The 18,339-nt window shown below is 43.3% G+C and overlaps 1 protein-coding gene across 1 annotated transcript in view; it reads right to left on the bottom strand.

Annotated features, from left to right (window-relative positions):
* Nucleotides 1–18,339, bottom strand: part of FAM50A (family with sequence similarity 50 member A) — a 575,383-nt gene that overhangs the window by 16,927 nt on the left and 540,117 nt on the right. The window contains exon 12 of the mRNA XM_044080267.1: nucleotides 8,741–8,851. Coding sequence (XP_043936202.1) covers nucleotides 8,741–8,851 — 111 coding nt within the window. The remainder of the gene's footprint in view (nucleotides 1–8,740; nucleotides 8,852–18,339) is intronic.

Here is an 18,339-nt window from a genome sequence, read left to right on the forward strand (position 1 = left end):
TCAAAAATCTGACATGCCAAAAGGAATTTAACATATGTTAATAAACACCACCCAGTGAACATCCAATAGTAAAAACTACTGCTGCCTGCATGGTGGTCATATAAAACATACTAGAAAGATCTTGTGGTGTTTTGTGAATAAAGCCACATTCAGTAGATGCTTGTTAGTTTACAAAATTAAACTGATAATCAACAGCATTATTATTTTTTTTTTTGCATAGACAATTTTTAATTTAGTGCTTACAACTGTCTGAAGCTGAACAGTTTTGTTTAATTGGATTCAAAGGACTATATTTAGGTCTAAGTAAATAAATTGTAAACTTTACTGATGATGTGTCACTGACTCGTAGGAGGAAATGTGATGTCACTAATGTGAAGCAAGGATATGGAACTACCACCCTTGCAGCAGTAGTAGAGACATTGAAGTCAGCAGAGTTGTGAAAGGTAAGCAAAAAGAAAAAAAAAAAAAAAAAATATATATATATATATATATATATATATATATATATATATATCTGGAGCAACTCTGGACATGAAGTTTCGATCAGGTCCGATTAGGTCCTGCCACAGTGTCTCAGCAGTTGATAAATAAAGCACTGATGGAGAAAGGCAGTAAACAAAGTTGGCAGTATCTGTTGCTAAAATGGTTGAGCTGGAAAAATAAGGTTTGATGAAAGAATTTGTGCTTGTCTGAAATCCTGGAGATGGTAGAAGGCTTGGAATATAATTTATACAAAGAAAAATTAGCTGAATGGACTGGGAGCCCAAAAGACAGTGTAAAACAGGAATGTGCTTATAGGGTATCTTCACTATATTTAGGTTTAACAGACAAGTCATCCTCAGAATACTTTGGTGCATTTTCAATTGTAGTATGTGGGACAGAGAAGAATATTTTGACTGTGACTATTCTACTCAAACAGCTGAACAACATGCTTGATTTTGTGAGGTTATGCTACATGGCAAACTAAACAATTGCAAGTTTCATTTGGCTTATCCAATAATATTAAAAAAAGTATTTATTCACTGGCACAGTCTATTTACATGATGTCTGATGAAGGCTTGTTTTAACGCCGAGCCCTTTACTTACTTTTCCTTATTTCCTTATTGTTTTATACAATAAACGTGGTTTACTTAGAAGGGATATTTTTTTTTTTTCATGCACCTTCTAATCTTTCTTGTTCCTTCACTTGTGCTATTTACAGATGCCATTATGGCTGTGGACAAGACTTTGCAGTATGTTTCACATGAGGCTCAATGTGATGTTTTGTAAAGTTTGATTGCAGGCGAGAGTAGGAATGGAAAAGACCAGTAGACTCAAAAGTATTGTGGCTGACTGAAGGGATGGAATACCCACAACACTACTTGTATAATTTGTACTTGCCCAGTTATTCTGACCCTGAATAAATATACTGCTATTTTAGTATTTTTTAGTTGACAGAGGGTAAAAACTGACATTAGATGTTACAATGATTTTCAGGAGGTTTTTCATAAGTCGTTTTACACTTCAACTCATTTAAACTTTAGTAATGCTATACAATTTCTTTAGGTACTTGCCTGAATAATTTACATTGTGTTACTGATTATTGCATACTTACATACACTATGAAAGCAACTGCTGGGGGGATGTCTTGAGCTTCTGATTTATGTAAACGTTTTTTGCTTGGATTAGAAATTTATGATTGGGTGCAAATTTTGCTCAGATTATGGGATTTCTTACTCTGGACTCATTGATGTTGACTAGGTTAAATTTTGCAGGTGTGAACAAGGATGTAATTTTGGATTAATAAGAATTTCCAATAGTAAATATTTCAGGCCTAGGACACCTCACGGATGATGATTTTACTCCGATGTCTGACTGATTTATGCTGAGCAGCAAAGGGTGTCTCTGGGGAAAAACCCATTCTTCTGTCTGTCAGCCTTAGGTTGTCACATGACAGGGAATTGTGCTCAGGAGGGAATAAGTCTGGATGATGTCCAATTTAGAGTCAACTGGAGAGTTCACAAAATGCCTCTGGTTTGGACAGAGTGAAATATAGTCTGATGCGTGTAACCTATTTTGCATCAGGGTCCCCTTACTTTATGCTTATTAGACTCGTGACATGAAACTACTACTACTTCAGCATCTGACTTGGTTATGCAGTGGGGGTGGAGTCAACAGGCTATCCTTACTGGGAATAATGCACTCTGAGGTACTGAACTGAATGGTTGGGTTCTGGTGGGGGAAGGCCTTGGCCCTGGTAAGGACTGGGTTTGGTTTGCTCGATGAAGTTGCAAGTGGAGCTTTTTATTTGATCCTGAAAACTGAAAGATTGGAAGAGGTAATTTTTTATTGGATGCTGAAGTATAGTGCATGCTTGAAAAGGATAAGAAGGCACTGACTGACATAAGCTGCACCTAGTCCCGCTGCAGATTTCAGCTGGAACTACAACAAAGTATCTTATGCAGGTGCATGACTTTCTCTCTGTCTGTTATGGGCCAACATAGCTCCGTTTCCCAGAATGAAGGTTCTAAATTTTTCTGGTTAGATATGGTCTATTTAACAGTGCAGAGAATGCTATAAGCCTGATATATACTCAGTTTGGAGAGCCCTGATTAACAACATGTTTGTTATTTGTAAGGTACCTTTGCAAATGCAAAGAGGCAACTTTGTAGATAGGATGAGATCTTGGCATCTTGGCAAAAGAGTTATCCCCGAATAACAGACCGGGCAATGGTTGCTCACTACCTGTGTACAAAAGGTGTGGAAATTGTTGGTGACACTTTCTTGATGCATCTTCTACACACCTTTCAAAGGATGCATGCATTTCTATGTCCTGGACCTAAAACAACTGACTAGAATTAGTCCTTTTCTGTATTGTTCCCAAAGTCCTAATGACCAGTAAGTTTTACTGGAAACCATGTGAATGTATAAGTATGTTTGACTACCCGTTTATTACAGAAACAAGGTTTTATCTTACATGTTATTGCAGAAAAGATGTGGGAAGAATCAAAGTAGAGATGAAAAAGCCACCATCTGATACATGGCAATGTGGGTACAAGGTAAAATATTATGGTAATTTAATATGTACTCTAAAACAGGGTGCACTTGCCATTAATGGTTTTGTCGTATGTTAATTTATTTCACCTTCCATGCATGGTTATTATGCATATGCAGATTGTTTTATTATGGACTACTTTACCTTGTAAATAAAGGTAATTGTTAAATGAAACATACAATTGGCGATGACTGTACCCAAGGGTGAGAGAGTGGCGATTGGAGCACATTTCAATGGGCATGTTGGTGAAGGGAACAGAGGGGATGAGGAAGTGATGGGTAGGTATGGTATTAAACAAAGGAATGCAGAAGGTCAGATGGCAGTGGATTTCGTGAAAAGGATGGATATGGCTGTGGTGAATACGTATTTTAACAATAGTGAGGAGCATAGGGTGACATGCAAGAGTGGAGGAAGATACACACAGGTGGATTATATCTTATGTAGGAGGGCCAGTCTGAAGGAGATTGGAGACTGTAAAGTGGTGACCGGAGAAAGTGTAGGTAGGCAGCATAGGATGGTGGTTTGTAGGATGACGTTGGTGATCAAGAGGAGGAGGAGGAGTGTGAGGGCAGCACTAAGGATCAAATGGTGGAAATTAAAAAAGAGTAATTGTGAGGTGGAGTTCAGGGATGAGTTAAGACAGGCACTGGGTGGCAGTGAAGAGTTACCAAATAGCTGGGTAATGACAGCAGCTAGTAAGGGAGATGGCTAGAAAGGTGCTTGGTACCACATTGGGACAGAGGAAGGATAACAAGGAGACATGGTGGCGGAATGAGGAAGTACAGAAGAGTATACAGGCAAAGAGGTTGGCAAAGAAGTGGGATTGTCAGAGAGATGAAGAAAGTAGACAGGAGTATAAGGAGATGAGGTGCATGGCAAAGAGAGGTGGCGAAGGCCAAGGATAAGGCATATGAAGAGTTGTATGAAAGGTTGTACACTAAGGAGGGAGAAAAGGACCTGTACCAATTGGCTAGACAGAGGGACCGAGCTAGGAAAGATGTGCAGCAGGTAAAGGTGATAAAGGATAATGAGGGAAACATTCTCACAAGCGAGGAGAGTGTGTTGAGGAGATGGAAAGAGTACTTTGAGGGGTTGATGAATGAAGAGAATGAGAGGGAGAGAAGGTTGGATGACGTAGGGATAGTGAATCATGAAGTACAATGGATTAGCAAGGAGGAAGTAAGGATAGCTATGAAGAGAATGAAGAATGGAAAGGCTGTTGGCCCAGATGACATACCTGTGGAAGCATGGAGGTGTTTAGGTGAAATGGCAGTGGAGTTTTTAACCAGATTGTTTAATGAAATCTTAGAAAGTGAGAGGATGCCTGAGGAATGGAGAAAAAGTGTTTTGGTTCCAATTTTTAAGAATAAGGGTGATGTGCAGAGCTGTAGTAACTACAGAGGGATTAAATTGATCAGTCACAGCATGAAGTTATGGAAAAGAGTAGTGGAAGCTAGGTTAAGAAGGGACATGATGATTAGTGATCAGCAGTATGGTTTCATGCCGGGAAAGAGCACTACAGATGAGATGTTTGCTCTGAGAGTGTTGATGGAGAAGTACAGAGAATGTCAGAAGGAGTTGCATTGTGTTTTTGTTGACTTAGAGAAAGCATATGACAGCGTGCCTAGAGAGGAGTTGTGGTATTGTATGAGGAAGTCAGGAGTGTCAGAGAAGTATGTAAGAGTGGTACAGGATATGTTCGAGGGTAGTGTGATGGCAGTGAGGTCTGCAGTGGGAGTGACTGATGCGTTTAAGGTGTAGGTGGGATTACATCAAGGGATCAGCTCTGAGCCCTTTCTTATTTGCAGTGGTGATGGACAGGTTGATAGACTAGATCAGACAGGAGTCGCCGTGGACTATGATATTTGCAGATGACATTGTGATCTGTAGTGAGAGTAGGGAACAGGTGGAGGAGACCCTGGCGAGATGGAGATATGCTCTAGAGAGAAGAGGAATGAAGGTCAGCAGGACTAAGACAGAATATATGTGTGTGAATGAGAGGGAGGATAGAGGAATGGTGAGGATGCAAGGAGTAGAGGTGGCGAAGGTGGATGATAAATACTTGGAGTCAATAGTTCAGAGTAACGGTCAGTGTGGAAGAGAGGTGAAGAAGAGAGTACAGACAGGATGGAGTGGGTGGAGAAGAGTGTCAGGAGTGATTTGTGACAGATGAGTACCTGTAAGAGTGAAAGGGAAGGTCTACAAGAGGGTAGCGAGATCAGCTATGTTATATGGGTTGGAGACAGTGGCATTGACAAAAAGGCAGGAGTTTGAGCTGGATGTGGCAGAGTTAAAGATGTTAAGATTTGCACTGGGTGTGACGAGGTTGGACAGGATTAGGAATAAGTATATTAGAGGGTCAGCCAAGGTTGGAAGGTTTGGAGACAAAGCCAGAGAGGCAAGATTACATTGGTTTGGACATGTGCTGAGGAAGGATGCTGAGTATATTGGGAAAAAGATGCTAAGGATGAAGCTACCAGGTAACAGGAAAAGAGGAAGGCCTAAGATAAGGTTTATGGATGTGGTAAGAGAGGAAAGCAGGTGGTTGGTGTGACAGAGAAAGATGCAGAGGACAGGAAGAAATGAAAACAGGTGATCCGCTGTGGCGACCCCTAACGGGAATAGCCGAAAGAAGATGATGATGTTAAATGAAACATACAGATATGATGAATGTAATGCCCAGGGTGCAAAAGGACCAGTCAAACGTCTCAAAGCATTCTGCCATAGTAGATGACAGGGGAAAAAACTTGTTCATTCAGGCAGCAGTGACCAGCTGAAAGATGCAGCTTCTCTGGTTAATGTGTAGGAGCCACCAATCTTGGGCAATAATTCCTGAACTTGAAGCAAACTTCAGAACAATCACCCTACTTGAACGCCTAAAGGTAGTCAGTAAGGTGACAGGCTGTTTGCAGAGATGTACGGATCTTCCAGGCTATTTGGCAAGAGGACCTGCAGACAGGCCTGGTGCTTACATGGTCTTTAGTGACATCTCTGCACATTCTGTTATGAGATACAAAAGCAGGAGGGGAGTACACACACTCCAATGGAGAGAGAGAATTTTTCCTCCTCCAAATATCATCTATGATCGCCTCAGAAAGGACTTCAATTCTTCATGGCAGGAGGAAGGAACTAATAAAGCTGGCCTTCATCAAGGTACACACAAGGCAACAGTTATGGTTACTGAATCTGTGGCAATAAATCTGTACTAAACCACATGAAAGCTTACATTAGGGAATGTACTACTGTACTCGCCAAAGTTTTACCCACTAAAAAATCTGAAAGTGGCAACATGCAAAATGTAGTTATTCAAAATACTTCAAAAACAGTGTGGCTAAACAACTGATCCTGTTATGTAATTTAAAGCCATAGATTGGCTGACCAAATGTTATGGCTGCTAGCACCTGTAGTGGACAAGGGAGATAAGGAAGAAGTCTTCCTTGGGATCTATGTGTGTGCAGCATCAAGAAACTTGGGAAGATGCCAACAAAAATAATCAGCATTCCTGGAAGCCAAAAGGCCCGAGCCTGAATGCTTTCAGGCATGGAGCACAGAATCCTTGAAGGCAGGTTCAAGTGGAGGGGAACAGCTCAGATTCTTGTGTCAGCTTGTCCCAAACAAGGATTAATGTATTTTTAGGAAGAGGGAAAAATAATCCATTGCAGAATTCACCATTTTAACGGATCCTATCAAATATGGGGTCCTTCAGTGGCAATTACAGGAAGGGAAGGATTCAGTACTTCCATCTCTTTCAGATGAAGGGCACCTTAGAGTAGTATTCTGGATAGCCACAATACATCTGAGGAAGAGAGGCTCTGTTAAGCCCTGTCTGAATAACCTCGCAGTCCATGGAGATAATTTGTCAAAACCAACAAAAGCTGGTAAAGAGATTATCTCAGAGTTACTAAAAATATTTTCTTCCTACAATGGAAAAAAAAACTTTAGTGAAGCATTTTCAAAATGCTTCAAAGGTGCGCACCAGTGCACATCTAGGGGAATGAGCTCTCATCACTGTGTTTAGCAACCAATACGGAAGCTTGAGTTTTGTGTCCGGAAATAGTGTGCTGTTACTCATTTAAGCGGACTTGTCCCGCCTTCTTTTCAGTGGGAACTGTAAACAGTAATCTGAGTTGTTAGATACTACATGGAGAGGAAACTCTGAGACAATTAATTAGTTTTCTTGCTGGCACTGTTTCACTCCTAACACTGCTCCACAGACGAGGATGAGATCAGGTGCGTTAACACAGAAGGGAAGACGTTCACAATGCTTCATAATGAGGAAAATTCAGGAATTCGTTACTGTTCTGATGAAATCTGCCTTACATGCGGATGAAAGCGCTTAACCCACGTTTGGATTGTATGTGTTCCTGCCAGTATTGGATTCGTTTTGTGAATAAAGTGTTCTGTGAACTATCCTCCTTGTTCGAGCAGTGATTTCTGGATTTTCAGCCTTCAGGAGTTATTTGGTTTGCTGTTTTTCGTTTTGCGTTTTTGTGAGTTCTTCCTACAATGGAGTTCAATGGATCAAGAGATAAACATCCCTCTCCTGCCTGCAGGGACTTGCGCGTACCCACACACATCCTATCTTCTCAAATTACGCAATGACAAAGCTTTGAAAGTTTAAGGCAAATAATTCCTTTTAATCTACATATTCTGCATTCCTGTGACCTACTGCCCCCCAGGAGAAAAGAATAGGAGCTTGGAAAGAAACTATGCTGTACATGCAATGGTGAGAGAGGAGGAAGTGGCATAATCAGTATATGTGATGTACGTTGCCACCTGTACCAGTATGTGTGCTACAACCAGTACAAAAATGGCTGAAATCAGCAAACAAACTGTGTGCTGGGCCTCTGAAGCCTAAGCTAATTCTGGCAAAAAATCCTTACCTGCAACTTCTTATCCAACATGAGCAATAAAAAAGCGGACAATGCTCAGTACTGGCATGGAGGGAAGACAGAGCACCAAAGCATGAGCCCAGGAGGGCCCTGATTGATAGATTGCTCAGTGATGCAGGTGGCAAATATCATTCTTGGTAAGGCTAAGGGAGCTGATTCCATGGAAGAAACATTGGACAAAATACTAAGCACCTGGGATTCAAAGTCCTTTTCCCCAACAATAGCTGGGCCCCAAAAGGCCCCGGCAATGAAGGTAGGCATCAAAGGGTGTCTAGATCCTGCTATCAAGAGTGGGTATCTGATTGAGGACCTCTCTATTAAATTTCTCTCATGACTGAAAACATGCAACTCAAGGACAGTATACCAGAGATAAGGGCAGGAGCCACCAATGTAATGGTACACACCATGAAAATGGACTTGGGTCTAGAAGCCACAGGCCTCATTACTGCCGGACACCTCTAGATGGATCTGATGATTGTTGGATTGCTCACCAAAACTTTGATCTTAAGCTTCTCCTTCTAACCATATCTAGTTGCAGTGCTGAAATAACAGCAGTGATGACAACTGCTTATGTGATGTGGCCCTAAGCAGAACAGACAGTGACTATAAGGTTTGACATTTATGATGCAGTAATTTCAAAAACACTTTGTCAGGAGCCATATAGTGGAAAGTTGTATACAGATGTCTCTTTTCTAAGCAAGATCTTTATGTTTCTGCTTAGTAGGCTTAACTGGTTAACAATGGGTAACAAAAATAATCAAGAGGCAGAGTTTGCACAACCACTTCTAAATAAACAGCAGCGGCATGTACTCACCGTGTACTTATCCCACTTCTTCTCTGGATCATACGGCTCCCAACGACTAGCAGGGAAAATATGCTTATTCTTTTCATACCAGCTTCTCAGGACCACTTTACCAGCATGTGACTGTCAAAAGAATATTTAAAAAAAAATCATGCATTCAGTAAAAGTGAAAGAGACCCCATAAAGATACAGAATAAGCCTAAGCAGCTTCTTTGGGTTGGGTGGGGTTGGAGGTAGGGGTTGCTCACCAAGTCAACAAACTACATATGGAATTACAGGTAAGTTGTAAGTTCACCAATAATGAAGGGTCTGACCTCCCAAAGGAATTCACTCATCCTCTGATGGTGGGGGGAAGGTTGGTGTCAGAGTGGCCTACTGCTTAGCACATTATTGCAGCAAAGGTTAACATACAAAGGCAACAGAAAATGTATTTATGTTCAGAGAATGGCACCTTCAGAAGTGCAACTCACTCAATGTTTGCAAGTCCTAGGTCATGGGAAAATAAAATCAGCACAGATAAACTATGTAGGTCAACATCAAGTACACATGACATTGTTCTATTGATATGACAACCTCATTATTCCAGAATAGTGATCCAGGATATGGACATGTCAAAGAAGACAGGTGTAAAGTGCCATAAGAAAACTAGGAAAATGGGAAGAATAAGAAACAGTGAAGGACAGAAGCACAGAAAATGAACCCTGATTAAATATATCAGGCTAGGTGCCCATTTCTGCTGCACTGGAAACTCAGTAACCTATTAGCTGAAAAGACAAGTCAGCAGATGCATTCTAAGCTAATGACAAAAGCAATAATTTAGATGTTAGGAAATACATAAACATAAAAAAACAAGTAATCTCTGTGGTATCCCCGAAGTCTCAAACAACCCACTAAACAAGTATAGTGAGTCCAAAAACAAAACAGTGTAAGAAACTTCTCTGTGTGAAAGATTTTCAGTCCATATATCTCTAGAATCACTGTATAGTAATCAGATCACACAATAGTAGTAGAAGTAGCGAGCTTAAACTCGTCTTAAGTTAAAAAAATAATAATAATGAAATATATAATCTGAAATATTGTACAGAATTACTAAGTATTCTAAAGTAATCCAAGCAAGGCAGGCAGTCTGTTTCCAGTAGAAATTTTCGACTGGGAACAGACTGCCTGCCTTGCTTGGATTACTTTTGAATACTTAGTAATTCTGTACAATATTTAAAATAAAGAAGTTATGTACTCACCATAACTTTCCATGTGAGTTGTTCTATCTTGCCTTCATTCATCACTGATGGGTTTGGAGCCGATCCCTCGGCTCCGACACGGCTGTTAGCAAGCTTGAGGTTTACCAAAAGCTCGAGACCTAGCCCTTTATCCCATGATGCACTGCCTGGAATACCTCAGATCTTGTTTGCTGCGTGTACTACTTTTGTCAGACAATAATTATTCCAACAAAATATAAAAAGGAATGCATAACCAGGATGAAGCTAGATTCCAGGTCAACTGTCAGCCAGATGGGGGATGGAGGGAGGGACGTGAGAATGAAGGCGAGATAGAACAACTCACATGGAACGTTATGGTGAGTACATAACTTCTTTATGAAGTTGTTCAATCTCGCCGTTCATTCATCACTGATGGGTAGCGTCCCTAGCACCCCAAATCTTGGGTGGCTCACGGAAGTACATTTCTCAGAATCGTGGACCCGAAAGAGGTCCTGTCCCTGGAGGCCTTATCCACTTTGTAATGAGTGATAAAGGTATGAGGTTTAGACCAAGTGGCTACCGCACAAATATTATCTAAAGGCACTTTGGCTTGAAAAGCAGCAGATGTAGATACTGCTCTGGTAGAATGAGCTTTAATCTTTTGAGGCAAAGGCATATTGGCAGCTGAATGAACAAAGGCAATACAATCCGATAACCATTTAGATAGAGCTGTTTTAGCCACTGGCCTACCTTTTCTGGTTCCTGAAAAGGATAAAAAGAGTTGGCCTGATTTCCTAATATCTTTAGTTCTGTACAGATAAAATCTGAGCTGTCTGTGAGCATGAAGTTTGTGTAGCATATACTCCATTTTGTTAGAATGGTTGGGAAAGAAGCCTGATAACTCAATGACTTGATTAATATTAGTTTCGGAACAAACTTTAGGCAAAAAGGAAAGATTTGTTCTGAGTGATACTCTATCAGGGTGAAAAATCAAATAAGGTTGTCTGATAGATAAGGCTTGAAGCTCTGACACTCTACAGGCAGATGTAATGGCCACTAGAAACAGAGTTTTCCATGATAAGAACTTCATTTCACAGGATGATGCTGGTTCAAAGGGAGGAAGAATAATCCGGGACAATAGTAAGTTCAGATTCCACGGTGCATAAGGAACTTTCACTGGGGGTCTGATGTGGAAGGTCCCTTTGAGAAAGGCTCTAGACAGCTTATGGGCCATAATGTTAAATCCGTCTATTCCTAGGTGAAAGTTAGCAATGGCAGCCATTTGAACACTTACTGTAGCTGCTGCTGAACATTTGTTGAAAATCATGGTAAGGAATTCTAAGATGGAGGACATGTGTGCTTTATAAGGGTCAATGTTCTGTTTGGAGGCCCATAAAGAAAATCTTTTCCATTTGCTGAGGTATAATCTTCTGGTGGAAGGCTTTTGGGAAGACAACAAGATGTGTCTCACCTCATGAGAAATATTATCAAGCCTGGCTATGAGGGGAACTGGAGCAGCCAAGCTGTGAGTTGCAGAGACTGTAGAGAAGGATGGAGGTTCCCCAATGGATGTGTTAGCAGATCTGGAACCTGGCCCAGAATCCATCGTTCCTCCACTAGGTGCTGAAGTAGGAATGGGAACCAAATCTGCCGAGGCTAATGAGGGGCTATTAGAATCATAATCCTCCTTAGCAACGAAGCTTTCTGTAGAACCTTTGAAATCAGAGGGATTGGTGGAAATGCACAGAGAAAACCCGGGGGCCAATCGTGTACAAGTGAATCCCTTGGGGACTCCCCCGGAGGGGGGATCAGGGCAAAATAGCTTCTGCATTTGGTGTTTAGGTGACTGGCAAAAAGATTGCAGCAAGGCTGGCCCCATTTGTGGAAAATCCTGTCCGCTGTCTTTTGCTTGAGGGACCACTCGTGAGGCAATAAAATTGCCCTGCTCAGTTTGTCTGCTATCACTTTGGATCTTCCAGGGATGTGCATTGCCAAAAGAAAATGCTGGGAGGATACAGCCCACTGCCAAACTCTGAGGGCTTCTCGGCATAAGGGGTAGGGATCTGGTCCCGCCTTGAAATACCAGACCACTGACATGTTGTCTGTCTGAACTGAAATGGTCCCGTGAGGAAGAGAGTCTTTGAAGTACTGCAACGCCAAAAGTACCGCTCTCATCTCCAGGATGTTGATATGCAAGTGTAACTCCTATTCCGTCCATGTGCCTTGGACAGTCCTCTCCTGATAATGCCCCCTCCACCATATCAGGGAGGCATCCATGGTCACAGTGGCTATTGAAGGTGGAAATACAAATGGGTGACCTACGGTTACATGGAGATGTCAACCACCACTGAAGGCCCTTCTTGCATGAGTTTGTAATCAATATTGTGTGACTCATGGAAAGTTCCTGGTAAGACCATGGAGTGAAAAGTAACCATTGAAGTACTCTCATATGCATTCTCGCTAGAGGAATGGTTATAATTGCAGCAGCCACCAGACCCAAAATTTTTAACACCTCTGATGCTGGTGATTTCGTCTTTGATACTAGAAAGTTGATTTGCTGATGCAGCAGAGCGATTCTTTCTAATGGTAGCCTTAAAGTGATGGTTGAGGTGTCTAACTATGCTCCTATAAAGTTTATATGCTGTGATGGTGATAAGGCAGACTTTTCAAAGTTGATGGTATTGCCCAACTGATTGCAGAGAGTCAGAGTGTGGTCTCTTGATTGAACTAGTTGATGCCTGGTGGTGGCAGAAAGGAGACAATCATCTAAATACGGAAACACCTGGAATTCAAGACACCTCAGGTGAGTCGTTACTACTGCCATGCATTTGGTGAACACTCTAGGGGCTGAAGTGAGACTGAAGGGCAGGGCTCGAAACTGATGATTGGCTCCCAGATGGAAACGCAGGTTCTCTCTGGATACCCTGTCCATTTTTATGTGGTAATAATCATCCCTGAGATCTATTGAGCACATCCAATTATCTTTCCCTAAAAAGGGAAGAATAGACTGAAGCGTGACCATCCGGAACTTCTCCTTCTTTACAAACTGGTTGAGTCTGCTGAGGTCCAATATTGGTCTCTAGTTGGCTGTTTTCTTTGGTACTAAAAAGAAACTCGAGTAAGTTCCGGATCCTGTTTGGTCTGCTGGGACTGGCTGGATGACTTTTTTCTAGCAACTTTTGAACCTCTGAAGTTGCTTGTTCCCTGTAAAGGGGTGGTACGTCTGGGATTTTTCTTAGGGTTTTTGGGAAGGAGGTGAATGGTATGATATATCCTCTGGAAATTATTCTCTGTACCCAATTTGTTGTTGGAGATTTTTAGTCAGGCGTAGGGATACAGGAATAAGCGACCCCCAATTGACTCCAGAGTAGGACAGTCGGGCTTCCCTTCAGGGACGTTGGTAAGGCTGACCAGAGAACTGATCTCTGTCACCTTGATGTTGCGGGCTCCCTCTGCCATGAGAGTGGCGTCTTCTGTTATTACCCCCTCCTCTGCCTCTAAAGGGGGTATCACCATGGGTGTCTGGAAAGGCTGTGAGAGATTTTCAGAACCACATCTTGCCTCCCTTAGTGCCTTTGGTATAAGGCTGCATAGGGGTGACAAAACGGACTCCAACGGCAGACAGTCTTCCCGTCTTGTTCACTCCTGGTGAGACTTTCCTTCACTTTAGGCCCGAAGAGACCGGTGCCATCGAATGGGGCATTGATGAAAGAAGACTTGTGGGGTTCCGCGAAGGAACATAGGCGCATCTGGGACTGTCTACATAAGGCGATTCCTGAACCTGCAACCCTACTTGAACCCTCGGCTGCATACGAAATGAGCCTCATGGATGAGTTTACTATGGAGTTAAGGGTAGCAAGCTGGGTAGTCACTTTGTCGGCAACTTCCGTAGCTACAGAACCCTGGAGAGCATCTCCTAACTCCTTGAGGAGATATCTCTGTAGTCTAGTAAAGTGGGTCAGGTAGTTCAGCGATCACAATGAAAATGTCGCTGAACTGAAGATGCGTTTCCAGTATCGGTCCATAACCCTAGAATCGCTGTTAGGGGGATGGACCGATGAAGAAGTCTCGGATAATTCCTTTTTGATGGCTGCTGCCACCACCATGGCATCAACAGGCACTCCTTTAGTCAGAAACTGCTTATCCGCAGGGGCATAGATGAATTTATTAGGCCTCCGGGGAACAGGCTCCGTCGTGCCCGGTGACTCACACGCCCTAAGAGAAATCAGCTGCGTGAGCTTATCGTAGGGTGGAGACACCCAAGAGGTGGAAGGCTGAGACCCAAAAGCCTTCAGTAGCACTGACTCATCCTCAGTAGGGCTTTTGGACTGCCAATCACCCCTCTGCCTAAGGATTTTAAGTATCTCTGCAAAGGAGATATCCTCAGAGGGGGATCGTGGGGACCCTTCTGACTAATCTAAGTCAGTGTCTGATGTCAGAGACTCCTGTAGGGAGTCCAAGTGTCTCCTCTTACACACCCTCTTCCTAGGAAGCTCTTCAGTGGGGATTTCTGGAGAAGTCTCGGAAGAGCAAGGAACACCCTGTGGGGTTATCTGAGGCTCAGGTTCTCGAAGCTGGGCTGGGATGACAGGAACAGAAGCAGACCCAGGAGCTATAAGGGAAGAGGAGGCTAGACCTGAAGTTGAGATGGTCATTGGGGACAAAGCTCTCCTCTTGGTTCCGACAGCCTCATGACTCCGACATGACGGAGCCAAAGTCCCCAAAGGAACCGCCAGCTCCCTCTGCACCGAGGTCGCAAACCCGAAGGCCGAGGGGAGAGAGGGAGAGGGGAGGTCGCGGGCGACAAGTCGTGCGGGTGCCTCCCTCCCTGAGAGGCGAGCCACTGGCCGCAGAGGCGCCAGAGCCACGGCCGGGCGCCGATGATGGCCGGAGCTGGAGCCGAGCAGGCGCTTGCTCCGGCCTGACTCCACGCAGGTCTGCCCCTCCAGGTCTGCCCCTGTGGCTGTACCGTGTGGGTTCGGGGAGGAGGCCAGTGGTCTTGGGTAACAGTGGTCTTTGAGCAGACAGCAACAGTCGGAGTCCCAACTTCACAGCCTTCAGCAGCCCTTCAGCAGCTTCTCAACCACCAAATCATCCAAAGGCAACACAAGAGATTTTATAGAACAGAAAGAAAGATTTTAAAGAAGGGAGAAGCTGAAGAAGGGGGGATCCAGGACATAGGGCGGCAGGCGGCTCCAGGGGACATAGGTCGGCTCAACAAGCAGGTCAACAGTCAATTCAGCAGATTCTCCCAATTTTGCAGTCTGCTCGATTCTGCTTGCAACCTTCGTACCAAAGATTTTTAGGAACTAGAGGGGGACTAAGCCCCACCATCCTGCAGGGACAAACCAGCAATATCCTGGCTGTTGAGCAGGCCTCTATTATTTCAATTTTCATCTCGAGCAAAACCTCTCGATCTAAAACATGACATATGCTACATGACTTCTGAGATGATGCTCTGAGTAACAATATATAATGATCAATATGATTCTGAACAATATATTTTTCAGACAATGTGGTTTTTTGACATTTTTGCCTGATTTGTGGACATTTTGTCCTGTCACATCCTTCCGCTTGTCCTAAAACTAAAATTTTAAAGAAATTATTTTATAAAAAAAAAATTTGTTAAAAGTTACAGTTTTGTACAACAAAAAAAAAAGATGTAGCACAGTTTTGTAATTACCATAAAATGTAGCAGTCCCATAGGGTCCCCATAAATGGTCCTACAAATGGCCAGTCCTGTCCTCCTTCGCCGGCCTGGTCCTGCCGGCTCACTTCACCTGTCTGGCCCGGCTGGAAGGCCGACTTATTCCGACACCATAGGCACAGGCATTCTTGTAGCAAGGCACATTCCTCTTGCCAGGGTGCCGCGTTTTGCCTGGCTAAATAGGGAAATGCCAATGATTCCAAAATTTGATAAGCACCAATGAAAAAAAATGTACAAATACACCATAAGAGATCCCCCAGCTAGCTATTAGGGGCAAATACCCTAGGAGTACCACAGAGGGGAAGGAGGGTGGGTAATCCTGACTGCAGATGCTATCCTGTTCGGACATCTACATTTATGGTAGGTACAAAACTGTACTATGTCCTACAAGGATGCATCTGCAGTCCTTACAAATGGGTAGAATACCATAGCCAAACTGGGGGAGGAGGAAAAATAAAGTTATGGTGTAGTTAGGATCCCTTGCAAAACAGCAGTGGCAAAACCTGCTCGGGATCTAGAGTATAAAGGCAAGTTATAATGCTTGGCCAATGTATGCACGGAGCTCCAAGTAGCAGCCTCTAAAATGTCCTTGGTAGCCACTCCACGTAAGAAGGCTGTGGTAGTGGCTGTAGCCCTTGTAGAGTGAGGCCTGATGTTCTCTGGAGTTTTCTTTCCATGGTAGGAGTAACAAAATCTGATGCAATTTCCTATCCACTTGGAGATTGTCTGTTTTGAAATTGCTTTTCCTTCCCTTCCTGTTGCATATGCTACCAGTAGCTGGTCAGTTTTTCTATTGCCCTTGGTCCTGTCCAGGTAGTAGCGTAATTGTCTATGTACATCCAAGGTATGCAGCAGTCTTTCTCCCCTGTTCTGTGGGTTGGGGAAGAATGTAGGTAGGTGGATAGCCTGATTTAAAGAAACTCTGGAGACCACCTTAGGCATAAAGGAAGGATTTGTTCTCATGGACACTCTATCTTGATGGAAGATCAGGAAGGGTTGTACTGCCATTAATGCCTGAAGTTCAGATACCCTTCTTGCTGAAGTGATTGCCAGCAGGAAAGCAGTCTTCCATGATAAGTATTGTAATTCTGCTGTTGCTGCTGGTTCGAAAGGAGGAAGTGTCAATTTTTCTAGCACAAAGTTCAAGTCCCATGCTGGCAATGGTGGCTTCCTAGGAGGCTTTACATTTTAATTCCTCTCAGAAACTGTCTGAGCAGAGGATGTGAGAAGACAGGAGGATCCAAGTCGTATTCTGCTGAAATAGCTGATGCATGAATCTTGATGGAGGAATAGGACAGGCCTGTGTGGAAGAGCTCTGTCAAGTATTCCAGGATGTTGGCTATGTTTACCAGTGACACATCTTCTCCTTTTGCAGTACTCCAAATGAGATATCTTTTCCATTTTGCTGAATAATTTTTTCTTGTTGAGGGTCTGCAAGCCTCAAGGATAATGTCTTTAACCCTTTGGGATAAATTTGGGTTAATTGGTCTTATGCAATGCTCCTGGCCAGTCAGCTGCAGAGTTTTCAGGTTTGGATGCAGATTGTTGTAGTTGTTCTGTGTTAACAGCAAGGGAACCCGGGGTAGTGGCCATATTTGTTCCCGAGACATGCTCCTCAGTAATGGGTACCAATGTTGCCTTGGCCAGTCTGGAGCTATCAGAATGATCCTTGGACGGTCCTCTTTGATCTTCAATAGCACCTTGTGCATCAAAGGAAGTGGTGGGAATGCATATGCTGTCAGGTTTTTCCAACTGAAGGATAGGGAGTCCACCTTCCAAGCAAGTGGGTGGTACGTCCTTGTGCAGAATTTCTTTAGCTGGTGATTGCGTGGGGATGCAAATAAGTCTATTTCTGGAAGCCCCCATTTTCTTGTAATGGTTTTGAAGATGTCCGGATGCAGCATCCATTCGTGGGCATCCGTGGTAGTCCTGCTTAATAAGTCTGCCAGAATGTTTTCTTTTCCTGGTACAAAAATTGCTTTTAACTGAATGCTGTAGCTCAGGGCCACATTCCGGAGGTCCAGTGCCATCCGGCAAAGAGGATACGAATGTGTGCCTCCCTGTTTGTTGATGTACCACATAACTGTGGTGTTGTCTGTCCTTATCATCAATTGACCTTGTTGGAGAAATGGTCTGAATGCCTGAATTGCCAGTTTTACTGCCAGCATTTCCTTTAGATTTATGTGTAGGTGCAGCTGGTCTTGAGTCCATAAGCCTTGTATGCACTTGTCCAGCATGTGGGCGCCCCAACCGAGGTCTGAGGCGTCCGTCGTGATGGTTTGGCTTGGTTGAGTACTGTGGAAGGGCAATCCTGTGTTTGATTGACAAGCCTGAGCCCACCATAGGAATTCTTGCTTCAGGCATGGAATAATTGGAATCTGGGTTTCTAAGCTGTGCTTGTGTTGAGACCATAAATTCCTTAGGTACCACTGTAGTTTTCTCATATGCAGTCTGGCATGAGGAACCAATATTATGCAGGATGCCATGAAGCCCAAGGCTTGCAGTACTTTTCTTGCTGTCAGATGGTTCTGCTTTGTTAATGCCAAGAAGTAGAGAGGTAGCTGCTCCTGTTTTTCTACTGTTAGGATGCCATTTGCTTTGATGTGTCCAACTCTGCACCCAAAACGGTTATTCTTTGGGATGGTATCAGCCTTGACTTTTTTATATTGACTGTGTATCCCAAGGCTTGTAGCAGGTAAAAGACCCTT

This window comes from Protopterus annectens, chromosome 8.part0 (assembly GCF_019279795.1).
Source record: "Protopterus annectens isolate FY-2018-M chromosome 8.part0, PAN1.0, whole genome shotgun sequence".
NCBI lineage: Eukaryota > Metazoa > Chordata > Ceratodontiformes > Protopteridae > Protopterus > Protopterus annectens.